Source organism: Camponotus vicinus, unplaced genomic scaffold, assembly GCF_025532165.1.
Source record: "Camponotus vicinus isolate PSW18456_S1 unplaced genomic scaffold, iyCamVici1.0 SCAF_9, whole genome shotgun sequence".
Taxonomy (NCBI): Eukaryota; Metazoa; Arthropoda; class Insecta; order Hymenoptera; family Formicidae; genus Camponotus; species Camponotus vicinus.
The window spans coordinates 14144288-14170263 of NW_028141981.1; the positions used below are offsets into that span (position 1 = coordinate 14144288).

Sequence of the window (25976 nt, forward strand, 5' to 3'; positions counted from 1 at the left end):
CCCATCAAGGGACTTATTCTTGAGCGCTACTCATGTTCGACTGAAAACGTACTTAGTATTTTCATATATTTATCCATTGATGGAGGAGAAAGAACAAAAAAAGTAGACGAAAATTGCGAAAGATATAAATTGTAATTTACGTTGAAATGTTTCTCTGAAAAGAAAAGGAAATGTTACATGTTTTTAATTTTAAAATTTAAAGTTACGCTTGAATGAAACTTCGACAATCATTGTAATTTGCAAAATTTACTTTCACAATTATCCTATTCCATAAAACACTCGACTTACGTATCCCCATTGTTCAATTAAATCTTATATATTCTCAATATGATAAATATATAAAAAGATATGCTTCCGGTAACTGATCGTTCGGGGTTGTGTAGCTGGAAATCTTTCGCACATGGAACCAACGATCTTTGTCGAGGATCATAGAATCAGTCTCGGAGGCGGGATATCGATTCTCGCCGAAGAGTTCCGAGAGGTGCCGAGCTCGTGAAAGTGACGTACACGAGTAAGTGCACGAGCAGTGGTGAAGCTGGGTGAAGCTGATTGTGGTCAGTGGTGATTCACTTGTGTGGATTGACTCCAAGCAGACTTTGACGTGTTCCCGATCGACGTGTCGCGGACTTTTTACAATTTTGTTGTCCCGTTTTTTCGCGGGGGAGGGAAAAAAGGTCAACCTTATAAGATCCGCGCTCGGCTGACGATTGACAGTTGACGCTAGGACGATACATTGTGCATACACCTTAGGTAGACATAAGACAATAGACAATTATAGACGATGCACGACGATGAACTACGACGGTAAACGATGGATGGCACGTCGTCGTAGGCCACGATAGGCGATACACGTCTGGTGGGCGGCACGATCGGTGATGATTCGCGAATTGTGCGATAAAAATATACATACGTACAGTCTGTCAAGTAAGAGCGTGGTCGGGTTAATTTATAAAAAAATTTATTAAATAAAATTTTTAAATACATATATACGTTGTACTCGATGAGAACAAGAATGCAATTATGTCAATAATGCGTCCAATCACCACCGGCGTCGATAATTGCTTGGCATTTCCGAGGCATGTTTTCGACCAAATTGACGGCGTATTCTAGCGGCAAGGACCTCCAAATCCGACGAATCTCGCAAGATAACTGCTTCAAAGTGTACGTGCGTTTTCCACGAAGCTTCTGCTTAATGTATACCCACACATTTTCGATGGGATTTGCATCGGGCGATTGCGACGGCCAATCCAACGTAACGATGCCAGATTGCTTCTTCCACTCGGTACAGAGTTTGCTGCGGTGTTTAGGATTGTTGTCCTCCTGCAGAATCCAATCCTCATTTTTATCGATGAACCAACGTTTGGCACACGATAACAAAGCCTTCTTGTAGATTTCCAGCATTTTCTCGGCATTCAGATTGTTGGTAAACAGGTGCAAAGTACCAAACCCCTGCTTTGAGAAGCAGCCCCAAAGATGCATCTTTACTCTGTGTTTTACGGTCCTCTGGACAAGCCTATTGGTGGAGGTTGACCAGGCTCGCGTGAGGATACAACGTGCCCATATAGAATATTCACCAGTAAAAATTACATTGCTAAAATCTCGATCGATGTTCTCGTGCGCCCAAGTCAGTCGCTTCGTCACATGTTTTTCGGTCAACAGAGGTTCCTTCATTGTATTGTGCCATTTCAGGTCATGAGCACGGAGATGGGTTCGGATAGTTTCGTACGATATATCTAAACCTTTTGACTTTAATTTTGCTTGTGCTTGACGCAGTGTTAAAGAAGGATTCCGCGAAAACAGATTCACTATTCTTTTTTCATCTTTCTTGTCCAATTTGCCTACCGAGCCACGTTCCGGTAAATCATCGACATTTTTTGCCACATTATATCGCTGTGTCCACTTCTGTACGAATGCTTTCGACTTTCTCATGTATTTAGCAGCCGCCGATTGCGACATTTTCGGACCCTTCGGGTGGGTGCAAAGAAACACAGCCTCGTAGCGCGACGCATATTGGGCACTCATGACGCTTACACATTTCTCTTTCAAAAAATCAACAATTGAGTCTTTCTTGACGGTGCATCAAGGACAAAGTTTCCCTCTATCGGCTCACGAAAGATTTAGGGCGATACCTTTTACCAGCTGTGAGTAAGGCCGACCATGCTTTTACTTGACAGACTGTACGTAGGTCATGAGTCCCATTCGAGATTGATCCAGTAGCGCGTCTCGCGAGCACCCGTGCCCTTTCGACGCGAGATTACCCTTTTCAACGTGCAAACCTACATTCGAATTTTTAAAAATTAATCTTATTTATTTTATCGTTCGTAGAACGTTAGATTGTTGTTATTCGATCGTGGTGAAATCAACGGCGGGGTTCAATTTATATAACCTTTATATACATTTTCGACGATTTCCCTATTAACAGATAGATCTCGTTGTAAAGCCGTCTCGAAGATCGATCACCGTGACCTAACCTAATCTAACCTTGAAGGCGTAAACTCACCGCGACTCGACCACCGAACACGAGATTCTAATCAGTCCTAATTCTAACGAGTATCGTCTCGAGTATCGCACAAGCGGACGTCAATCTTCCAAAATGGTTACTCCACAAACTCCAGGTGAATTTTATTTTTGTTTCCTATCATTAGCGGTCCTATCATTAGCGGTACATTGACATTTTCCTGCATCTGTCATTGTCCGATAGGCCACACGTACTGTGTTATCTTTTATGTCATCTGTAATGCACATCATGCTTGGTATATCTCTTCCTCTTCGCGATAATTATCTTTTTTTTGTAAGACTAGCAATTATTCTTTTCTCACAGTAGTGAAAGAATAGGCTGACATTGTATTTTCGCAAATAAATGGATTTTATTTTTAATTACTGAGGAAGATATTATCTCCAGCGTTACATATGTATCTGATATGTAGGTATAGACCCCTGGGTAATTCAGCCTAGAGAGAGAATGAAATATCAAGAACAATTTGATTCCTTGAAACCACTCAACGGAATTGTTACTGGTGAACAGGCAAAGGGATTCCTCCTTAGATCTCAACTTCCACCTCCCATTCTCGGACAGATATGGTAAAGTTACTATTTAGTATAAAAATTGTTTCAAATTATAACATATTTCTCTTCTAACTTTTTTTCTTTTGTATTATAGGGCATTATCGGATACAGATTCAGATGGAAAAATGGATATAAATGAATTTAGTATTGCTTGCAAGTTGATCAATTTGAAATTACGCGGTTTTGAAATTCCTAAGGTATTGCCACCTGTTCTCATACAAAGTTTGAAATCTTTTCCAACAGGTAGGTAAATATATATATGTGTGTATATAATATGTGAGATTATATCATTAGATTGATTGTGATTGAGATTAATGAGTGATTTTAGGTGATGCTAACTTGGTTGGATTGACAAATGGTTCAACCGCTCAAAATAATATTGGCTCTCTAGTAAACTTAAGTGGACCTCAACCAATGGTATCACAAACTATGGCAAGTGCAATACCTACAGTTGGAAATATACATCCTCTTATAGGTAATATATGATTATACGTTTTTTATTCTTTTCTGTCTCTCAATTAACATTGTTAGATAGAATCTTATGTTTAATTTCTTAAATAGCAGAAAAAGATTTTATAAAAACTTCTAAAAGCATCTATAAGAGAGTACCCAAATATATATATTTTGTCAAATATATTAGCGTGGTTTGTTAGGTTCATATAAAATCAAATATATCAAACATGACTACAATATCACTGATATCCAAACAAACCTATATTATTACAATCATCTATCATTTCACAATTAAATTCAACATGTATTACGTCTCAATATGTTCAACATGTATTATGTCTCAATATGTGTTATTATCTTATCAACAAAATCAAACATAATTATGTGTTACTCATAATTCATCATACTACACAGCATTACAACAAAATAGACAGAATGTGGTTCCAAGTACACACGCCACAACTCATATACCGTCTAAGCCACCCGCTCGACCCGCTCCACCTTCTGTGGGTATGTTAACTGTGCTGAATGCTGTGTTTCTTATGGGTCAATTTATCTTCTTTTTCTTAAAGAGCAAGTTTTTATTCAATGGCTTAACAGAGTGTTCTGAGTTAAATTTCGAATCATTTTAGTGTTGTTGACATTTTATTATTAATAAAATATAATGATATAAGATAAACTTTCTCTTTAGCTTGTTGTATTTGCTACTCTTTCAATATACCATTTGGAATGTTTTAAATATATTATGTATATTTTTATTTAAGAGAATATGATTTTATGAGATCACTATGATTTTTTTGTATATATATCTATGATGTGTGTGTATGTGTGTGTGTGAAGCACAGATGCTTCACAGAGAGTTTATCATTTTGATACAAAAATATTCAAAATTTATGTAACACTTTATATCGCAACAGCAATTCAGTTTTTGCATAGAGGCTGTAAAAATTTTTTATCTTTCTAGTACTTACTTTGCATTACATATGTAGGTATGTGTTGGACTTTGCGATGAAATATTTGATAGAAATATGAAAAAAGAAACTTATATATGCATTAATTATTAGATACTTTTAATATTATTTTTATTTCGCATGTTTTGATATTTTTCATATATAATTGGAAAAATTTTCATAAGAACATGCTTGAACATAGAAATAAATATGATTAAATGTGTGAATACAATTCAGGATATTATTTACAAATTAGAAAATTTCTAACATTATTTATTTACTAATAGAAATTCTGGTTATGTAATAAAGTTATTTTACTAATTACATACATACTTTATGCAACTAATATTTATATATCATTTATATATTTATATATTTGTAATAATATTTCTGACAAAAGGAAGAAAAAAGAATATTTCATTAATAATGCTTTGCATTTTACGCGGCAAAATAAAAAGGAGTCGCGCCTTCTGTCAATACCACAACTGGTGGTCCTCCGCAAAGACCTGCACCACCTGCAAATATTGGTATGTTTAAATAAATACATACCCAATATATTACAAGCCCAATATGTATGCAGAGATTGTATACAAAGTATAGTTTTGTTATACTGAACTTCGTTGCATCGCTTAATTAACATGTCAAAAAAGCATAAAGTACTTATACAATATTTTTGCTCATGCTTATTCAGCTGTCTTGTTTTTTATTATTTATTGTACAATTTATCAAGTAAAGAATATTATTTGCATTATAGATTTATAACTATCTGATACAATTTAACAATGTAATAATAATCACACGAAATTATTGTAGGCAGTAACTTTGCAGCCACAACAAGTGGTCCACCACCAAAACCAGCACCGCCATCATTTCCAAATAGTCCTGTAGGAATCTCACCCATAAAAGTTCCACCTTCTGTTGTTGGCACATCGGTAGTTTCTTCAATTCCACCTGTTTCTGGCATAGGTAAAAAATAAAAATCAACTTTATATACAACTTTATATTTACTTTATCGACATTGAGTACATTTTAAAATAGCTTATTGATTAATTTTTTTATATAATAATGCAGTTATATAATTATAGTTTTACAGAATTATATTGGTATATATTTAATTTTTATTAATTATAGGTATTCCATCAGTAGCATCAATTGCACCTTTAAACACAAACCCTATGCCAATGACTGCCTTCAATATGACACAACCATTGCCAACACAGCCATTAGGCATAGTTAATGCAGGTATGGTTGCTCCTATGACTGGCGTCTCTAGTATGGTACCATCCATCGGGTCAATAAATACTGGTACATATATAAAATAATGTCTCCTCTCTTGTATTTGCATTTTTTTATTATAGTATTAATTTTTATTTTCTTCCACAGGTACTGGAGTTGCTTCATCAGTAGTATTACCATTGGTATCCTCAACAACTGCAAACGGCACTTTAGTCAACGGTGCCATTACGCAAACGCCGGTATCTACAAATACACCCTTGAGTACAACAGCACGTCCACCGAGTATAGATAGAGTAGGTTCTGTGGATTCACAGCACTCGTTAGTTGGTTCGCCGCAATCTATAGAATGGGCGGTGCCACATCAAACTAAATTAAAGTACACTCAATTATTTAATACTTGGGATAGAACGAGATCTGGTTTTCTATCCGGGCCTCAAGCAAGAAACATCATGGTGCAGTCGCAATTGCCACAACCGATACTTGCTCGAATATGGTATAGTAGCAAACTATTTTATTGTCAAATAAATACAAAGGAGTATTCAATATAAATAATAAAACGGGGGAGTAAAAAAGAGTGTTTAAATATATGTTGATAGGGCTTTATCTGATATGGATTCGGATGGACGTTTAGGTTCTGAGGAATTTGTACTAGCAATGCATCTTTGCGACATTGCTAAAGCTGGCGAAACGATACCTACGACACTTCCACTTGAACTTATTCCACCTACATTTAGACGACAACGTCAAAGTAGTTTAACATTATCTCAGAATGCAACGGAAAATATTGATCCATTAGCGGGCATGCCACAGGTTTGTAGCTAATAATATAAAAATTTTTTATACAAAAAGAAAAACAAATGGAAAAAAGTAATATTATTTTACAGACTTCATTCGAAGATAAACGTAAAGAGAACTTTGAAAAAGGTCAAGCGGAATTGGAACGTAGGCGTAAAGCGTTGTTAGAAATTCAGCGGAAGGAACAAGAAGAGCGGGAACGAAAAGAAAGAGAAGAGGCTGAGAAACAGGAAAAAATAAGGCAAGTAGAATCATTTATTAATTAGATGCATAATATATAGAAAATGTTGCGTTTTGCGATACAGATTAGAACAGGAAAGGCGTAGACAAGCGGAAATCGAGAAACAAATGCAAAGGCAAAAAGAAATTGAACAGGAGAAAGAGGAACAACGTAAACGCGCGCAAGAGCAGAAAGAGGCAGCACGCAAGTAAATTCATTAACATATGATTTTATCAGAAATTATATCCATACAGATTTGAAAGTAGCATTGTATTTTATGATGTATAGGGAAATGGAAAGACAACGACAGTTAGAATGGGAACGACAAAAGTCACAAGAATTGGAAGCACAAAGACAAAAAGAACAAGATGTTCTTCTCAAGTTGAAAGCAAAGAATCAGACCTTAACTATTGAACTTGGAACACTTGTAAGTATAAAAGAGAAAGAGAAATTAAAGAAGAGAAAAGATAAATTAATCAACAATCTTTTCGTAATATTTTTCTCTGTTTTCCAGAATGACAAAGTAAAAGAATTATCGCAAAAAATTTGTGATACTCGAGTAGGAGTCTCAGGTGTTAAGACGACTATTGATGGTATGCGATCAACGAGAGATGCGCAATTACAGGAAATGGCCGCCTTAAAGAATAAACTTCGGGAACAAAATCAAAGATTATTAGCATTGAGTCAGGAGAAAGCGCGTATCGAGGCGAAAAATAAACTCAATGCGGCGCAAGATGTTGTCGGACAAGAGGCTATTAAGATGGCCTTTGACAATAAACAAATTACTCTTAAGCAGATGAAAGATAAAATTGCAGATTTACAACAGCAGGTATATGTACCTCTAATGTTCATTGATTATACATAAATAAATTTTAACTTTATGATAATATATATCGATGTTTGACCTCAAAACGTATATCTTTTTCAACAGATCGATTCGAAAATGTCCGATATTGAAAATAATAATGCTCAACTTGAAGAGATTAAGACGCAAATAAAAGATCTAATAGCAGACTGTAAGCAGCTTTACATTACTTTTGATGAAAAAAAGAAAAAAGTACTTGAACTCCGAGCAAGCGGCAACAGCGTCTCGGCCGCTGACTTTGCCACATCCGCATGGGGCGATAGCGCATGGAGTAATGCACCTAGTATAGCTAGTGACGCAGCTTGGCCTGTTGACGATACCACTGCGGTGAACTCGACAAATGAAGCTGATGTCGTGGGTGTTCGCAAATATAGAGCACTTTACGAATTTGTGGCGCGAAATCAAGACGAAATATCGTTTCAACCTGGTGATATTATATCAGTATGTTTAATAAATGCAAGAGTGTCATTGTTGTCGGAAAACTGAATATATACGATATTTAATATAATGTAAATTATAGGTACCACCTGTGCAAAACGCTGAACCAGGATGGATGGCAGGAGAAATTCGCGGTCACACCGGTTGGTTTCCCGAATCTTACGTGGAACCAGTGGATACCGGTACAATTGGTTTGGATAATGAACGTACCTTCATACAACAAGACAGCGTAGAGAAGAGAACATTAGAGTCAGTTGTATTTTTATTTATATTAATATTTGCAAAATATAAATCAATTTTTCTTCAATATTTTCATCAATATTTCTTTGTGTATCTCTCATGAGTATCAGAATATTTTTATTTTAATTACACAGGGAAATAGCAGAAGTCCCCGAGAACGTATCCGACGCGGGATCATTAGGTGGAGAAGCCCCGATAGTGGAAGCTATTATACCTACTTTAGGATTAGGTACATCTTGCCACATAGAAGCTACCGCATTGTTTCCATATCGACCTACTATGGAGCAACATCTTTCTTTTGAAAAAGGAGAGACCATTTATGTTTCTGAGCAGCAGGTTATTAAATATGTATATTATATACTATTGATTACACAGAAATGTGTGTCTGTCTCACAAAATATATATTTTTCATTATTTTATTCAGGCTGATTGGTGGTATGGCTCGACTAGTAATGAAAATAAGGGTTGGTTCCCTAAATCATATGTAAAAGAGATAATTACAAGCAACAAAGATGTCGCGACTGATGGTCTCAACGAATATTATGTTGCACTTTATCGATACGACTCGACTGAAGCCGGCGATCTTAGTTTCAATCAAGGGGAAGTTATATTGGTTATTAAGAAGGAAGGAGATTGGTGGACTGGTTGTGTAGGGGATAAGACTGGGATTTTTCCATCTAATTATGTGGAAAAATGCGATGCTCCTAACGATGCTCAGGTACGATATATATCTTTTGTTAATATTTTCCTCCTGGTTATTTCGTAATCTTTTCGATTATTATATAAATATAACTTGTTAATTGTATTATTCAATGAAACACAATTATTTTTTTGTTATTAATATATAAGTGAATTGATTTTTAATATGACTTTGTATCATTAATCAGAGTGTTGTGTGGCATTAATCAGAGTGTGTCTTTATCCATTAACATTCAGTCTAGTGTAACTGCTGCAGAGACAAAAAGTACCGAAGTTGTTGTTCCAGTAACCGCAGCATCACAAGTGCGTAATTGTTTATTTTGTAATTGTTTATTTTAAATTATTTATCAATTTATATTCTTAATTATATTAATACATATTAGTTTCGACTTTTGTAATTTTATTAATTTGTTATTATTCTACTGATATTTGATAAAATATAAGACTGTAGTGACAAAGTTCAGTAACATAGAATGTGTGTGTGTGTGTGTGTATTTAACAGGTAGAGAAAACAGCAGAACAATTGGAAGATGAAAGAGCAGCTGCTGAGGATAGAGCGGAATTACCGGACTTTACTGCCATGGCTGCTCAGCAGGTAAAAAAATTAATCACGTCCTTATTCTCTAATATACTTATGCAATTAAAACTTTTTCTATTATAATTGTGCTTATTACTTCTTTTATGCTACTGACATCTTGGTAATGCAGTATTATAAGGTATTTGATTTATATTATTACATCAAATATGATCGACATTTTCATTGATTGTGACGCGTGACACCGATTTCTCTCTTTATTTCCAATTGCAAAAAGTTTCTTGATATATATGTAAAGAAATTAATTTTACTCATTCACGAAAAAAATTTTTTTTTCTCTTTAGAGAGGAGGAAGGAAACCAGAAATTGTCCAAGTTATTGCACCATATCAAGCAACTAGTGCAGAACAATTAGATTTGCAAAGAGGACAATTAATAATGATTCGTAAGAAAACTGATAGCGGATGGTGGGAAGGAGAGCTTCAGGTAGAGAAATATATATTTTTTTTAACATTTCCTTTATTTTATATTTCCTTTATTTTTTTTACAATCCTTTATTGTTAAATAATAACACTTGTTTATTTAGGCACGAGGTAAAAGGAGACAAGTTGGTTGGTTCCCAGCAACATATGTTAAACCTTTAACCAGTAGCAGTAATAGAAGTACACCTGTCTCTCATGGATATCAAGATTCTCCAACAGATCCAAATATTGGTGAGTAAATTCTACAATGCAATTACAATAATTTTCAAGATTATATGTAATGAGAATAATATATGTAGGTTTTCTTGGACAAAATAGAACTCGTAGCATAACTCTTTATTGCAGAACGCGTTATGGCCCTTTACCCTTACCAAGCACAAAATGAGGATGAGTTAAGCTTTGAGAAAGGCGATGTTATATCAGTACTTGCTAAGGAAGAAACCGCATGGTGGAGAGGAGAATTGAACGGCGTATCCGGTGTCTTCCCAAGCAACTACGTATCACCTTTGTGTAAGTATTCTTTCCATATGTGATTGTCAAAGTTTGATCTTCAGCCCACTTTGCCTGTTAATTTCATAACGTTCATAATGTAATATGAACACAATTATGTGAATTTGTAATAAATTTCTACACACATCGATTACACGCGTATAGATACTAAAAAAAAGTAAAAAAACAAATAAAATAGAGAAGAGAATAGAAATGCGAAACACAACTTCTGGCTATGGATAGGCGGACGATCGATTAGATGTAACAAGTTCTAATCGAGACGATTATATATTTATATTTATCTTTATTGTCATCTTATATTATTGTTACCATTTTTATTATTATCAATACACCATCTCCATTATCATCGATATCATTATTTTTTTTATTATGATCGTTATTATTATTATTGTTGTTGTGATATTAATATTGTTATTATATTATTTTATTATGTTATGCTTTATCTTTGCTTATTCTGCGTTTAACTATTTAGTGACTCGCAAAGTGAGCCAAGATGGAGTTTATTATTGTAATTATTAATCAATAATATCAATATTATTATAGTTAGTTATAGTTTATAAGAAAGAATGTTAAAGTATGATGTAGCACATTTTTATTTTCTTATGAATTAATATATACATTGTTATGATAACTCCGAGCGATAGCAGCAACATCTTTTATAATGATGTTCACATAGAGCAAGAAAAAATTTTTGATCAATTATAAATATCTTTTATTTAATTATATCATCGGAATGATTTTTTTTTAATGTAAGTATTTTACAACTAAAGTAAGATTAATGATATTTTTTTTGCTACTTTGAAAAATGTTTGTGTAAAAGCAATGTGTTGTCGTCATATAAAGTCTGTTCTGTAAAAACTGGCAATATTAATTTCATTTTTCTATCTAATGTAGATATATGCATTGTGTATGGCTTGGTTACTGGTATGTCACAAGCATATAGAGATCGCTCACATACTTTTTGCTTATATGGTTTACATTAGAAGTAAAAATAAAAATAGATGCAAATTTCAAATATTTTCTTAAGTTTCTACAAACAGTCTGCTTGTCTGCCTTTTGCCTGTCTGCCCATTCGTTCGTCCGTCTATTTTTTCGTCAGAGGTAGTCGTTTGCTTGATATAATATAACAAATAATAACTAATCGTGATCGAGAGTATTGTCTTATGATTTTATTATTTATATCTAACATAACTGTAAATTATTGTTATAGTTTATAATTAATCTTTATTAAAATGTTTTCTCTACAGTATCTATTATATTTTCAACAGAATATGTTGGAATACAAGTAATAATAATATTTTATAGAGTTTTTGTTCTATTTGCAAATTTCCAATATCTTATTATTTTACATATACACATTCAATAATTGCAAGAAGTTTTATAAAGAAAAAATAGAAATTTTATATAATTCTAAAAATATTTTATATAATTCTATGATTTTAAGTCATAATCTTAAAATTAAAAGGGATGTTTTAAAGAGACAGCTGCCTCGATTATTTCTCTTATTAGTCTTATTATATATGCATTCTATAATCTTCTTTTTATTAATTATTATCTTTCGCTTTTGCTTAACATGCAGCATAAAGGGTAGCCGAGCAGCAGTACTGATTAATCAGCATTGCTGGTTAAAATTAAAGCACCTGAAGTGTAATAAGAAAAATAGCAGCTCCAACTCAGCATGGCGTGCTACAACAACAGAACTTTCTCAACGTGGAGACAATGTGCATAAAAAAAGACTAAAGTGAGAGGTGTTGGGAATAGAGACAGAGAAACGGAGGAGAAAAAAGAGAAAAAGAAAAACGAGACTTGAAGAATTAATGAGATTAAAGGCAGGAGAAAAAACTCATGGTTGATTCTTCGTTTCTCTTCATTTCTCTCTTTATATATATATATATATATATATATATATATATATATATATATATATATCTCCTCCTACTTATTATACATATTATTACAAGCCTTTCCCTCTGGTGCGGGGTTGTGCACTCATTCCTTCATTAATGTTATCATTCAAATTGTTATTACAACGACTAAATCGCAACATACTAGCCTTTTAACTGTTTTACATCTTCAAATAGTTTTCATGCAAATATTATGTTCGTTGTATAGGGACAACGCGCGCATGTACCAAGTCCGATCGTTGAGTCATTTCATTAGTGTTACGCGACCACCTGATATATCTGCACCAACACCAAAGGTCTACCTCAGTTCTCTATCTATGCTGACGTACAATTAAGAAATAACAATATTAAATTTTAGCTTGTTCAAACACGTTAGAAATATATTTAACATTGTGTCATGGTAAGAGTACCATTGTTACTTAATAATTAAGTCATTTGTTAAGTTCGTGTTCATGTGCAAATTGATATATGTATAGTTCAATTATATTTCAAAGCTTTATTTAAGAAACTTGGTGTATAAGAACATTAAACTATAACATGTTTTAAATATAAAAAAGAAAAATACAAATGTTTTCCGAATTGTTTCCGAGTCGTTTTTCGTTTTTGAATATTTCGGTGGTCGATCAAAATTTATGTAGACAATTTAATTCGATCTTCTTTTGGAAATTAAGGATTATTACTATTATGTTTCTATTGTTTCCTTTATGGTGTAATGTTTGTGTTAATCACAGTTGTGTAAAATAGAAGTGACCGTTGAAAAAAGCTATGATTATTGCATTATGTTTTATCCTTTATCAATGTTAATGTATGGTGCGCATTGTGGATCATTAAAAATTGCGATTGTCTCATGTCGAGGCCTAAATGATATATAAAAGATAACGATCTCATGATCGAGCAGCCAACGATTAGCTGTTGCGATTGAAAACGGAGAGGAGAAGGAGCAAAGAGAAATATCCCATATAATTTTATTCGATGTTTGATTTCGTATTCGATTTGCTACATTTATTAATATTAATAAAATTAGCAAACATGATATTATATGCACTGAATATTTGTTCTCATTCGTATATAAATTTCATGAAAGAAAAAATCAGAGTAAACTAAATCAATGCGTTGACTTGTTTATTTGCTGTAAATTTATTGATTTGATCGACTTCTAATCATTTATTATATACAAATAATACTTTGTATTATGAATAAAGAATGCGCTCCTTCTTCATAGCCTTTTAAAATAGAGCCTAAATAAATAACAATCGTACATGAACAATAAATCGCTAATAACGAGGTAAAAATAGATCATATGATTCTTAAGTAATTATTGTAAATTAATTTTTTGTTGAATCATAACATTCCTATATGTGTATCAATCGACTGACTATATTATTTATTTCTTGGATTGTAATCGGCAATCAGATGGCAATCTTGTTCGTATAATATATTGTACAATTACAGCGCTTCGTTGCAAAGAATTTATTATGTTAAAGGATATATATATATGAAAATGTTTATTGTTCCATAAAAAAATATCTTTGAAAGGATCACATTAGAATCTATTGACATATCTTGACACCGAGTTCAGTATATACACACGCAGTTATGAAGCTTTGACATACAGCGTATGTTAAGAATAATTTTAACATTCGATGAACGTTCAACGAATGTTTGCAAAAGTATGCGTCAGTTTGTAGCTTCTTTAGAAACTCCTCGAACTTCCAGCCGTAAAATCATCTAGAAAAGCAAGGATGGTACCAGCAAATGATTCCATATACTGAAGAAAAATTAAGCGCACAACGTATTTATTCATTGCTACGCTACTTTTACGCGTTCTATGTAATCTCCTCCATGACAGAAGTGAGTAAATACGTTATATCACAGTGGCAATAATTGTGTGCTTATAATAATTAGATATTCCAAGACATCAAGTCCCTCAAGCATAAAGTTATTCTAAGGTGACGGCGGGATGTCTAAAGCAAGTTGTGCAACTGGTTATCTTTAGTCGATGTAGTCGTGTAGTGCGTTGTATTCCTAAGATTGTTACTATTTGTAAGTTGTTTGTTTATTCTAATATCAAGTCTCGTCGGAAATTTCAACTAAGTACGATGTGATTTGGCATAGTGGAAAATGTAAGAGAATATGAATAATTCTGTGTGAGACTTATACGAAAAAAAGTCCTGTTCACATACTTTATATACATATAGAAATATTATATAAATTATGTTTCCACACATACATATACACACACATACGCATATGTACGCCAATGTTCTTATACGTATGTAAACATATCCATATATACATATACGGATACGTTCGCATCTATATCACCGCTGATCGAAATAAAATATCTGTCTGTTGTAAAAATTATTCTTGTGTAGACGAATCATATATTTATTTGATATATTATTATTTATAATAATAATTTTAACTTATCGATTATTTTGATATGCAACATATTCTCTTTCTTTTTAAAGTTTTTGCAATATATTGCCCCAATTAGATAATTAACTCATTAGTACATGAAAAATTGCTACTGATAAAAAATTATTTTATTCTAATATTTACTCTAGAAAAGATTGTACATTATGTAGTAAATTTGAGAACTTTTTATTTCATTTATATATAAAAATTTTTATATTAAGATATACAATATATTTATTAAGTCACGCTATTTTCAAGAATATGAAATCGTTCTCTTTTACTTTGAAATAAAAATCGAATAAAAAAATAATAATTTTACATGGAAGAAATATTTTTTGTATATATTTTATGTGTAGCTAGTGAATTGATGATCGATACAATATGTCACAATCCCATGGAAAAAAAACGCCAAGAACATATCAAAGAGCTAATCGTGACTGAACAAGCCTACATAGAAGACATGAGGCTAGTACACGAGGTATTTTTTATTTTCTTTTTTGAATTTGCTTTTTATTCATATTTCATGATTCACGTATATATTTAGAATAATGTGACATGTGGTTTTTCTTCCCTTCATTTAAAGATTTTTTACATCATTTTGGATTTTTTCTTAGATATTATCTATCAGAAAAAGAAATGTTTCTGTTATCAGTGATTATGTGAATTTTTAGAAAGCAAATGTCCTTAATGATGTATAATAATATTTATTTAAAGCTATGACATGATTTTAAATAAGAACTTTACATATTTAAAGTATGAGAAGGGAAAAATGCATGCACATTGTTATTCTAAATTAATTGGAAAATTGATGAAGGAAAATTCGAGTTGGATCTATAAAACGTTATGATATATACGTGCGTGTGTGTGTGTGTATATATATATTGTGCACATTTTAGGTGTTTGAGAAACCATTAATTGAAAGTTTAGTCATGAGCGTCGATGAAATAGAAAAGATATTTATTAATTGGAGAGATATTATTGCATGTAACGATAATTTTTTAAGGTAACTGGATTTATCATTAATGCATCTAACAAAATATATTTTCCATCGATAAGATGAGAGATTACAGATTAATTTCTTACAGGACTTTAAGAATAAGAAGGGATAACAGCTATAACGGAGTAGTTAGAATGATTGGCGATATACTATGCGAAAATGTAAGTATGTACTTATAATGTAAGTATTTTACGAGATGACCGATCGTTATTGAAACCTATTTACGATATATAATATAATACTTATGTACGATACATAATATTTCGCAGATACCTAGGATGTCAGCTTACATAAGATTTTGCAGTTGCCAAATATCTGCGGCGATGTATCTGCAACGTTTGACAGAAACCTTGCCGGAATTTGTTCGAGTCGCGCAGACATGTCAGCAAGATCCACGAACAAAAGGAATGCCGTTAAGCTCATTTTTAATTAAACCGATGCAAAGAATAACAAAATATCCGCTTATTATTGGCAAGGTATTTTCGCTTTTATTTCTAGATAATTATAGCTTACATCATATCGTATCGTAGCACATGGAACATATTATGATTATAGATTTTAGAACATACACCGATAGATCACCCCGATAGGCAGTATCTGCAAGAAGCATTAGCTAAATCCGAAGAGTTTTGTATTCAGGTAAAAATAGTGAGAGAGAATATAAGAAAGAAAATAAAATGATTTACTCACACATTTATTTTTTATTTAATATCGTGCATTATTGTAGGTGAATGAAGGAGTCAGAGAGAAAGAAAATAGCGACAGATTAGAGTGGCTGCAAACTCACGTAATATGTGATGGTCTTGAAGAACAACTCGTTTTCAATTCCTTGACAAATTCTTTGGGGCCGCGAAAACTTTTGCATTACGGTATACTTCACAAGGTAATAAAAATTGTAGAAATATTGTAGAACATAAATATAATAAATATAGAGATTGTCGCATTTTTTTTACGCAGTTTTATATCATATCGCAACATTGTTACAGTCAAAAAGTGGCAAAGAACTCGTCGGCTTCTTGACAAATGATTTCCTACTGTTTGTTCAACCAATGAAATTCTCATTGAACTGCCAACAATTTTCATTCGAACGCAACGAACATCAAAAATTTAAGATGTACAGAAAAGTATGCAATACTTTGGAGAAAATTGTTAGAGAATGTGTAAATTAAAACTGTTCACATAATTATGACACTAATTGACTCTTCCTTTTATAGCCGATATTTCTCAACGAATTGTCTTTGCTCGGAGAAAGCGACGGAAACAGTAGCTTGAGTGGAAGCGACGCGGCGGACAATTCCTCGAAAATTTTAAGACTGAAAGATCAGAAGAAACCAATTATATTATCAGCATCATCTGCGAATGAATGTTCCTTGTGGTCGAAACGAATCGTAGAAGCGCGTAGGAAATTTTTAGAGAATGAGAGGAATCGCCTGCAGAGACAACGATCAAGTGAGTTTAATCATAATCGTATTGTGTCTAGTTATCTGAGTATTAAAATTATCAAATCATTGTTTATTCGTACTTTTACAAGTTATTTATTGCTTTGTCAATTATTTGTATTATTTAATTATGTTTATACGTCAATTTTCGTGCATACTGTTCGGCTTATCGAGCTTATATGTAGACCTATTTTCGCGTGTCATATAATAAATTTGATTTTAATAATAAGTTTATGTGAATGAACAGAACAGGCACAATTTAGAGCGTGCGGCAGAATTCTCGTCACTGTGCTCGAAGGCTTCAACTTGAAAGCCCCATCCGGTAAGGATCTGCAGACGGTTTAGGTGCATGCTTGCATTTTTATGCTTGTTTACTGATGTTGATGTACGTGGTTATTAATGCTTGCTTACTTGCTTGTGCAATATTATGCGAAAGAGTTGTATTGAAGCGATGTATATACATAAATAGTTGTATTTATCGGACGAGAAATATGTGTTATAAAAATGTGTAGTGAAAAACTAAGCTAGAAAAAATTTTAATACAAATTTCAATTTATATAATTTGCATGTAACGCTTTATTACTAACATAAATCTGCCATAATTGTAGTTCGCAGGAGACCTCCCGAAGGTAGGCTGCGATTAGTAGTTGTGGAAGCTGAAGATCTTGTCATTAGTAAGAAAGGTACAGTATCGAAATCCTGTACTTTGGAACAACTTTGAATATCAATATTCGTATATTTCATTATATTTCATTACAGTTAGTTTACAAATCAATTTTTATTAAGCTTGTACTATAAATAGGATTCCACTAATTTTGTTATTTTCTTCATACTTCTATTTTACAATAACATAATCTTTTTTCCTAAGATTTTCTTTAGTTACACTTTTTTATTCATACTCGAATGCAAATTAAAAAGGTAAGAAATGATCTTTGCAATTTATCAAAAAAATTAAAGGCTTTGGTGAGTGAAATTGCAAAAGCATGAATGCATGGCAAAAATTTATTTTTTAATTATATGTATAAAGGGAAAATATTATACTAATAAATATTATATTAATAAATTATATATATTTAATATCTTTAAGATATACAATTATCAGAAAATATTTCAATTTTACAATAAAATCAAACTTTAAAATTTAACTGAAGAATCGGGATGCGGAGGGATGAATGTGCTATCTTTGGAATGGCTTGAGGGCTACATATAATGCATAAAATTACTAACGCTTAAAGCGAAAATAATATTTTTATATATCGCAGAACTGTCGTTCTGTTTTCCACAATGATCGAATGTTTATACGCATATGCAAGTGTTTCTTTTCTTCTAGGAAAATGTAATACATTCTGCAAAGTGTCTATGGGCTCTCAAGAAGAAAGAACTGGCGTCGTATCTGGAAACGATTGCCCTTGGTGGGATGCTTCGATGCAATTCCAAGTAAAAGATCTATTAGAAGATACCCTTTGCATCACCGTGTTCGATAAAGGATATTACAGTCCTGATGGTAAGCCTTTATCATTGTAATCATTAGTATGAAAATTGATTAATGTTATACGAGCATTATTGAAAAAATTAATCGACTAAATTATAACTTTTTTAATGTCGATAATTTGAAATGTTAATGCAGAATTTCTTGGCCGTGCCGAGATCAGAGTCGCTGATATAATGAGAGACAGTAAAGATTCTTGTGGACCAATTCAAAAGAGAATCAAATTGCATGAAGTCGATAGCGGTGATGTTATCCTCAAGCTGGATCTTCGACTGTTTGATAGCAGATAAGATACTTGTAGTAGCATGTGCGTATATATATATATGCATGCATATATGTAAAAATTTATAATTTATAGAACGAAGTAATAGAAGATCGCGAAAAATACTAAAAATTAATATTTTATTTTATTTTTTTATTCTTTTAAAAGAAAGATCTGATAGAGAGAAAATTAATATAATTTTAAAATAATTTATATATATATATATATAAATAAAGCGTCTATCATATACATACTTTTTAATATATATAAATAATTTAATCAAAATTATTACAAAGTCTCGTAATATGATGATATATAAGTTCTCTTTTTCAATATAACATTTTCGAAGTAAAATATTACATATTTATGGGGAAATATAAAGTTTAATTTATGGGTTTTTTCGATGGGAATATCTTTTTAATATGTATATTACACAATTATAATAACGAAATATTCCACACAAAAATATTGCCCATGGAAAACGTTACTATTATATTTTTATTCAGCGTTTTGTATACTCGCCGATATTTTTTATTTAGCTAATGTTTGGGACGCTATTACATCTGCGAGGCAGAGCTTAATGCAAATAATTGCAATAAATTATATAGTATTTTATATCACGAAATTCTTATGGATTAGGCGGCATAAAAATGAATGATAACAGTCATTTATTAGCTGGCTCTGCCACGAAGATGTATGTGTCTTTTCATCGAGCAGCGCACAAAGACATTCGCTCTTCGTTCTCTTTGCTTACATATGTATGTTTTGTTTTCACTTTCGTCGATGTTTTCGTTTACGTATATTTTACGCGAGAGGAGTAGTAAAATAAGCGCAAGCGCGGAATGTCGGAGAGCAAAGCTCGAAGGGAAACACAAAGAGACAATCTGTATCTTTTGTTTAATAAATTATCCTTTATCAGATACGGACAGCAGTTCCTTGGAATGCCTGGGAATGTCTATTTCCGTGTTCGTATCAGCTACGTCCCGATGCATCGCGTCCTCCGTAGGAAATTCATAAATTGGTTTGAATCCACCGATGAGCTGCGGCTTAAAGTTATTGACGTCAAACTCGTTCCTCTCGGTTTGCGTTTCCATCTCCGAGCTGACAAGTTTCTCGCCATCGTCGTTATCCGACTTCCTCTCCGCTCCCGCGGGCGGTTCGACAACGACGACGCTCCAGCCGTTTTTGCTAGGCGTCTCGGCGCTTATACTGGCGACGAAAGGAGCCATAAAGTTTTGCGGCGCCGGTGCCGAGCTGGAAGAGCTGGACGGCTGCTGAGAAGGTAGTAACACCGTTTGCTTCGCGTCGACATTCGCAGCAACATCCGCACCGTCCTCATCATCATCATCTATGTCTTCATCGAGACGAATCGAATATGGAGCGTGCGTCGGCGTATAAACATAAGCGATTGGCATCGAGGTCGATGTCGACGCGGTCGACGTCGATGCCGACGTAGATGCAGTTGCGATTGATCCAGTGCGATGCAATGTCACAGAAATCGCCGCGTCGTTCTTTCTTCGATTGGAAGTTGGCAGGAACTCCTGCAAATACGGGATCACATTTACTGTGTCCACATGCTCATCTTTTTCGTTCTTCTCTTGCTCGCTTGTGACGGAAGTCTGCTGCTGTTGTTGCCGTTGCTTACTGGGTATCAATAGCGGTGTTTCTTTCACACTGACAGGAAAGACGGATGTCGGATCGGGCCGTTCTAGAGGATATGGAAAATCTTGGACGACCAAGGGTCTACCGTTGTAAACGGTATGTGCCTCGTCTGCCGGCTCGTTCTGAAGCAAAGTGTCGGGCGGTAGTGGTCGGTGAGGACCTCGCGTACCCACGACGACGCTCCCATCTTTCTCGTTGGAGTCGTCCGGATGTATGTTGACCGCAGTATTCACCGGATATACAACGTATACAGGTTGCTCGGATATTTCCGCTGGATCGTGATTGTCGGATTTTCTACGTTCCGCTTCGTGCGCGAGCATAGGTTCCACCGGTTCGTCGGTCTCGTCGTTCTCGCCGATTAATTCACCGTGATGCTGTATCATTTGCAGAGTCGCGACGCGCGGAGGATCTGCCGTACGCCGTTTCGGGAACAGAGGTGGCCTTGGCGGTGTCATCGGCGGTTCCTCCGGATATCTTTCTTCGTTTTCTCGTTCGCCCATCATTTCGCTCTTACCATGGTCCTCCTTTCTACTCTCGGCGTTCTTGCCCATTGTGCCTTGACCGATACCATGAGCAAACAACTTGTTCTCATCTAGACCTACACGGGAGATCGATGGTGTCGCGTGCGGAGGACGAAGTCTTGTTCGTACCGATTCTGTCTCATGTGGTAGAACGATATTATCCACATTGGATGTTGGTACGATCGCTAGTCTAATCGCGTGGATCGGCGGCGGTGGTGGTGGTTTCAATCGTTGAAGATACGAGGGTGAAGGTGGAAAGAGAGGTCTTCGTGAGGTGGACGAATGACTCGGCAACGATTGTCTGATTCTCGTACCTGACGAGCCTTGTCCGGCCGGCATCGTTCCTATCGTATCCGGACCGCGATGACCATGTGACGCTTTCGCGTTAGGTCGAAACTGGGGCAGAATGTTAGGCAGCTTCGTGTCTGGCAAGTACGGACGTTTTCTAAGTCCCGCGTCCAACGGAGGTACCGAGTGCGGCTTGATACGCGGTGGTGGCGGTGATAGAGGCGATCTCTGCGGTAATCTTGAATGATCTGGTCTCGGTACATCGTACTGGTAATGATAGAAGTATGATGATGGTGGTCTGGATGATGGTCTCTCCGCGGGTGGTATCAAATCCTCGGCGAGTTGCGGCAAATCTCCAATCGCTGTTGATACATTGAGCTTTGTTTTATTTATCGTCGTTGTCGCCATCGTCGTCGTTAGCATCGTCGTCTTGGGAGTAATTAACTCACGAATGCTACCATCCGCTTCATTCACGATCACGATACGTTCTTCCGTCGTCGCGTCTGTGTCCTTTGTTTTGTCGTCCGGAAAAACGACGTAGCCGGAATCCTTTTCTTTGCTTCGGTTCTTCTCATTCTGAATTACTGCGCTTGAGATAGCGACGAGAGGACTCTGAGATTTCATCGGTTCGATCTCGTTGCTGGTTTTCAGGGGGCTGGGTGGCCACCATTTTTGCGTATCGCGATCGGGACCCGATAATTCAGTGACGGAATGAGCTGGTAGGTGCTGCTCCTGTTTAACTCCTTTCGTTGGACCTTGAGGATCGTTGTGAATGGGCCAGAGCGTGGCATCGCTATCGGATAAACCATAAAGATTCTCTCCGACAGCTGTCCCAACCGAATAATAACCGCCTTCGACGCTTTGACGATTGCCGAGAACAAAAGACACGACATTCTGATCCGGTGGAATTACAATGTTGCTCGTGCTCTCTATCACGGTCCCTGCTCCTATTCTATTCGGTTCCAACTTGACCGGCATCGGCGTCGATCTATATCCGTGACTGATTATATCGTCGTAACGTTCCGTAACACTCTGTCTTCGGTCACTGTTCAAAGACGAAGAGACGATCGGATGTTGTGATATCAATGGAAATTGAGACGGGCTATTTGCCAACGTGTCTTCTCGAGGCGCAGACGGTGTCGAAGATACAGATCGCAAAGGCACGGTTGTTGTTGTTCCTACAGACGATGCAGTAACCCTTGTTGTAGTAGTGGCAGTGGTAGTGGTGGTTGTAGCTGCCGTTGATGCTGTTGGAGAAGTGGTTGTAGAAGATACCGACGTGAAATCTTTCAATAAGTCTTTGAATGGTAAAAAGTAATCGTTTTCCTCACTGTTGCCGTTGCTGTCAGCTTCACCTTGACCCTCGCCCTCGCCCTCACCGTCCGGCAATTCGTAAGTGTCGTAAGAATCTCTGTATTCTTCATTTTGCGTTGGTTTTGTTTCAGGTCTTGTGTGAGATACCACAAAATTATCGAGATTCGAATGATCTTTATGAAGAGGAGCGGTTTGCGGCTTCTCTGTCATCGCATTATTTGGAGTTCGCATTGGGTTGCTCGGATTTCGATGAGATTCAGGGTGACTGGAAGCGTGCAATTTTTCGATCGGCAGGAGATTCTTCTCGCTTTCCATCTCGGTGCGATCGATCGAGTGAAACGCAATCGGAGTATTGGACGGTTTCCACGTAGTTACAGCAGGTGCCTTGGTCGAAGTAGGAAGCATTGTTCGCGACGAGGTCGTAGTGATGGCCGGTACGGAAGTCGTGATCGTCGACGGACTCGTCCACCTCGCTTTATCATCCTCGATAGCCGTGGTCTTGTGCGTGCTCGTTTTCGTTATTGGTGTGTAAGAATTCTTAATGGGACGCGCGTACAGATCGTTCTCGGAATGATAAGGTCTATGATTGTACGTGCTGTAGCTATTAGCGCCGCTTTGCACCTTCGTGTTTGCGTACGAGCTCGAGATCAACGGATACTTATCGTTCCCGTATTTGTTCGAGGAGTAGTGGACGGGTAGGTTGAGGAAATCGTGAAAATTAGTGTACGTGTTGATCTCATTCGGACTGACGTCTTCGTTGTCCTTGCCCTTGTTCTTCTTCCGTTCCGAATAGACATCCTTCTTGTCACCACCTTTGTCATCATCCTCTTTATCCTCGCGTTCATGATAATGATCGGTGTAATTGAGAGCTTTGACGGGTGGTGCTTTCTCGAAGTCAATCTTACCGGTTATCGGATCTTTCTCCAGCGAGAACGGCTTACCTCCGTTGAAGGCGAAAGGATACGGAATATGGTAACGTGGAGCGTCGCCATCGCTGTCGCCGGTTGGAGCTTCAGCGGTAGCGCCAACGGCAACAGAACTCTCCTCCGCCACGAGATCCAGGTCAAGGTCGTCCAGACGCGTCTTACGCTCCAACGTGGAAGAGCTCTCGATCTTGCCGGATCGCTGGGACTCGGCATTGTTGTCCAGGTGACCGCCCATCAGATACTCGCCCGACACGCATGTCAGAACAGCGAGGAGCGTCCACAAGCGTCTCCGCATCTCATATACACGGCGTCTGGAAAATATCATTTATCATCAATTTATATAATTTCTTAGTTCGATTTAGATATGTAGATTTTTGTTTTATTAAAATTTGCTCTCTAATCATGCTTTATAGAACATAGATCAGTTAATGGATGTAACAACGTAAGAATATTTAACTATTATATTCAATGTATAACAAACTTGGTATTTGTATAAATTTAAAATGCAAATTATCTAATTATTATTAATTGGAAATTATCTATGTGCAAGTTTACGTTTTTTGTTAATTTTTATGTAATTTTTTGTTTCTCATGTTCGCGTTAACGTTTCATGCTCATTATTATACGCTTACGGTTTACTTGTGATGGCTCTATCTAAGTTGGCATGCGGGTAGCTCGCCTCAGCGAAAGTAGTGCGAAAAAAAGAAGAGACAACCTATTTAATATAAATCAATATCTGTCAATTAGATTTATATACATATTATATCTATCTAAGATTGCAAACGTTTTGTATAAAAGATATGTCGGTCGAGTAAACTGTAATCGCATCATTTCGTGTCTTTAATAACGTAATAATGCATAATACTGAATGAATTGCTAATTGTAACGGCTTATTAAACCGTTACCTTTGATAAATTTCAACCGTCGAAGCTGTTCGCAGAAGATATAAATAGGTAAATATATTGCATGATTTTCATATATATTTAAATTTCCGGAGGAAAATGCAAATTTACACATTAACATAGATGTTACGATAAATCCGTAATGTATAAAATCGAGAGATCGTGTTACGTCAGATGGAATTCCGTTTCAATGTATAACGGGGTTTAGTAGTATCTCTCTTTCTCTCTCTCTCTCTATCCTATCTTTCTTCATGTTCCGGCATCGCATCATCTCTTTCTTTTCTCTTTCTGCATGCTTTCCACATAAATTGTTAGCATGGACTCCGTCCATGTCTTTTCCTACAACTTTGATAATCTTCTATTTGGCCTTAATATTCAGGTCGAATAACGTTGTATACGGTGACATGCATTCGTCCGCTGAAATCATCTGTGTGTGCGATGACGCCGTTCACCATTCATAACATGATCATAATGTTCATGGTTACGGTGACCCGTGGTGTTTCCTCTGACATGGTGAATGGAATGCAGGTGATATTAATTAGTATATGACCCACTTTGTTCCCTGTTTCGGGGTTTTGCCCCCGAATTGTGTAATTTCAGTTTCATGTATCTGACCGTGTCATGAATCGTATTTTATATGCGCGATTCTTTTGCCTAGATTTGCAATTTAGTATCTTATCAATATGCGAAAGATTTCTTATCTATTTGCAGCGTTTTTCAAATTTACAAAATATTGTCACTTTTTTTTAAAGCCAAAAAATTTTTCTTTGTGTGTATACGTGTATATAATAGTTTAATATTTATTAAAAAGTTTAATCAAATATATATAAATTCAAAATTAAATATTTATAAAAGAATTAGAGTATTATTAAAGAATAAGAATTAAATATTTATTATAATTATTATTAATTAATATATTATTGAGAGAGATAAAGAGAGATCCTGTTAGTTTTTTTTTATTTATCTTTGCATCTTGTCACCTGACTAATTTATTATGATAATATAATTTATTATGTGATAAAAAGCTTCTCGTTAGATATAATTTTTCGCAGATTTATTATACCTTAATTATGTGTGGAAAGATAATGGATCGCAGATTTAAAAGATGACAATCAAAGCCTCCTCTTCCCCTTGGGGGTCCTCGTGATTTCTGATGATTTATTGATCCATCGACGCGTGATTTTTCGATACAACACGATTCTGATCGAAGTTGATAATTGAGAATAACAACTCGTTGGAAAATTTTTTTGTGCAATTAGCGCGTCGAGAACAAAAAATCAGAACCCCTTGGGGAGATTCGCGATCCTGGAAGAAGGTCGTATAGCGACTGAACAACCTTGTCGTCAGGACGGTCAGAAGGAAGACG

General features: G+C 35.3%; 2 protein-coding genes across 16 annotated transcripts; one reads left to right on the top strand and one right to left on the bottom strand.

Moving 5' to 3' along the window:
- Positions 1 to 483: 483 nt before the first annotated feature.
- Dap160 (dynamin associated protein 160) lies at positions 484 to 24210 on the top strand. Of its 13 annotated transcripts, none has more exons than XM_083109173.1 (35): positions 484 to 554; positions 2423 to 2615; positions 2928 to 3081; positions 3161 to 3309; positions 3395 to 3541; positions 3934 to 4029; positions 4928 to 4996; positions 5283 to 5435; positions 5601 to 5774; positions 5853 to 6198; positions 6302 to 6515; positions 6590 to 6741; positions 6806 to 6928; positions 7009 to 7147; positions 7235 to 7549; positions 7652 to 8026; positions 8106 to 8272; positions 8398 to 8599; positions 8688 to 8981; positions 9200 to 9265; positions 9465 to 9557; positions 9842 to 9982; positions 10083 to 10209; positions 10324 to 10488; positions 15167 to 15288; positions 15707 to 15813; positions 15896 to 15968; positions 16077 to 16283; positions 16363 to 16446; positions 16535 to 16690; positions 16794 to 16931; positions 17022 to 17256; positions 17494 to 17568; positions 18577 to 18750; positions 18874 to 19917. In XM_083109173.1, exons 2-35 carry the CDS (start codon positions 2594 to 2596, stop codon positions 19023 to 19025), a joined length of 5406 nt encoding a protein of 1801 aa, XP_082965299.1. In that variant the 5' UTR covers positions 484 to 554; positions 2423 to 2593; the 3' UTR covers positions 19026 to 19917. The 13 variants fall into 13 exon arrangements, with proteins under 13 accessions (XP_082965299.1, XP_082965293.1, XP_082965294.1 ...); XM_083109167.1 differs by lacking the exon at positions 484 to 554 and adding an exon at positions 561 to 924; XM_083109168.1 differs by lacking the exon at positions 484 to 554 and adding an exon at positions 561 to 889.
- LOC145977305 (uncharacterized) lies at positions 19301 to 25969 on the bottom strand. Of its 3 annotated transcripts, XM_083109182.1 has the most exons (3): positions 25674 to 25969; positions 24341 to 24423; positions 19301 to 24019 (listed from the first exon to the last, which is right to left on the bottom strand). In XM_083109182.1, exon 3 carries the CDS (start codon positions 24001 to 24003, stop codon positions 19903 to 19905), a length of 4101 nt encoding a protein of 1366 aa, XP_082965308.1. In that variant the 5' UTR covers positions 24004 to 24019; positions 24341 to 24423; positions 25674 to 25969; the 3' UTR covers positions 19301 to 19902. The 3 variants fall into 3 exon arrangements, with proteins under 3 accessions (XP_082965308.1, XP_082965306.1, XP_082965307.1); XM_083109180.1 differs by lacking the exon at positions 24341 to 24423; XM_083109181.1 differs by lacking the exon at positions 25674 to 25969 and having other exon boundaries at positions 24341 to 24497.
- Between the last annotated feature and the right edge of the window lie 7 nt (positions 25970 to 25976).